We start from the raw sequence: 1,580 nt of genomic DNA on the forward strand, positions 1-1,580 counted from the left end.
ATTTGTGACAACAAACAATATTTTCCTAAACTTCAATTTAACTCCTGTATACCTTTGTTTTATACTGGCAACCAAGATCAAAACAAAATGCAAGAAGAAAAAATACAAAAAAAAAACAGTAAGAAAACATGCTCCCAGAAAAACAGCACACACACACACACACACACACAAACTATCTACCTCAGAGGAACCAACCATTTAATAAACTTCTTTTGGCCCTAACAACGGCCTTGATGTAGTGACAGATTGCATGTTAGGCTCAGTGGCTTCCACCCACGACTTCTCGACATTGTGGGGGTCACCCTCCCAATGAAACCCCAGCTGCAATAATCTAAGGGGTTTGAATAGAGAGACCTAGGAGTCCACATGATATAATCGGGTTCAGAGGGTTTTCCTGGACGTGAACTGACCTCTCCTCATCATACAGGACTTGTATAGGATGTCCTCCTGCAGCACGCATCTGACTTTGGACTCTGCCTTCTTCAGCTGCTGACTGATGGCGTTTAACGACCCGCTGCAGTTGCCACAGATGATGTCCCCCTATTTGTTGCACCTTTTCATTTCTGGTATCAAATTTAAATCTGCTCTTTGATGCTGTTGATACTTCTGTCTACTAAACCCTCTCACAAGGCCTTGGTTAACCTTAGGGCTATTGTTGAGGACACATGCCTAAGGTGCCATGCAGTGGGACTTAAAGTCTGAAACCTTGTGGTTGGAAAAGGAAGTTCTTAACCACACAGTCGCTATTGTGCACACACACAAACACTAACATAATTCAAACCTCATATTATCTTGAAAAATATATTTATTCATATTTGTGACACCAGGTAAATTCCATCCTTCTCTCTCTCTCTCTCCGTCTTTTTTATAGCAATTTTTTAAAATATACAAAACAATTTATTTCAGGTTATAGAACTCTTACCCAAAGAGGAATTAGAAACCTCTCTCACAGAGATAGTTCCTGGTTTGTTAAAAGTAAGTACAGCTTTCTCTTTAAATACACAATTACGTTTGTAATATATTTTTCTAGTAATCACTGCGTTATTTGCAGGATTATATAGTTGTGTGTTTGTATACACACGTCTTCTATACGTATATATTCATATATCTTATTTCTTTGCCTCTAGAGCTATGATGACTCTGAAAGTACAGTTCGCAAGGCTAGTGTGTTCTGCTTGGTATCCATTTATATGGCAGTTGGTGACAATTTACGACCCTATTTAAGTCAGTTAAATTACAGTAAGGTAAATATCTGCAGTTTTTTCTCCTTAAATTCTCTCACATTACTTTCTCCCCGGTTATTTTGTCCATGTTGTAATTTTGCAAAATTCATAATTTAGTTTTTGATATATTTTTGCTTTTTTGTTTCTACTTTCAGATGAAATTATTAAAACTCTACATAAAACGGGCTCAATCACAGAAAGAAGGCTCGAAAGGTTCCAAATCTCCACTGGCCTCTGCTGATACGTGATGCTTGCTGGTTGTTTATGTGGTTATTGCAATAAAATTTGGGAAGTTTTCAACCAAAGCTTATACAAGATTAAAAACAACAACAACAACAACAACAAAAACACGAACAA

At 37.3% G+C, this 1,580-nt stretch overlaps 1 protein-coding gene across 1 annotated transcript in view; it reads left to right on the top strand.

The window, feature by feature from the left end:
• Positions 1-1,574, top strand: part of LOC106878380 (CLIP-associating protein 1) — a 156,455-nt gene extending 154,881 nt beyond the window's left edge. Inside the window, exons 39-41 of the mRNA XM_052974145.1 lie at positions 894-975; positions 1,128-1,244; positions 1,379-1,574. Of these exons, the coding sequence (XP_052830105.1) occupies positions 894-975; positions 1,128-1,244; positions 1,379-1,471 (292 nt within the window). The 3' untranslated portion in view covers positions 1,472-1,574. The remainder of the gene's footprint in view (positions 1-893; positions 976-1,127; positions 1,245-1,378) is intronic.
• Positions 1,575-1,580: the final 6 nt, after the last annotated feature.

This window comes from Octopus bimaculoides, chromosome 17, assembly GCF_001194135.2.
Source record: "Octopus bimaculoides isolate UCB-OBI-ISO-001 chromosome 17, ASM119413v2, whole genome shotgun sequence".
In the NCBI taxonomy this organism is placed as follows: domain Eukaryota; kingdom Metazoa; phylum Mollusca; class Cephalopoda; order Octopoda; family Octopodidae; genus Octopus; species Octopus bimaculoides.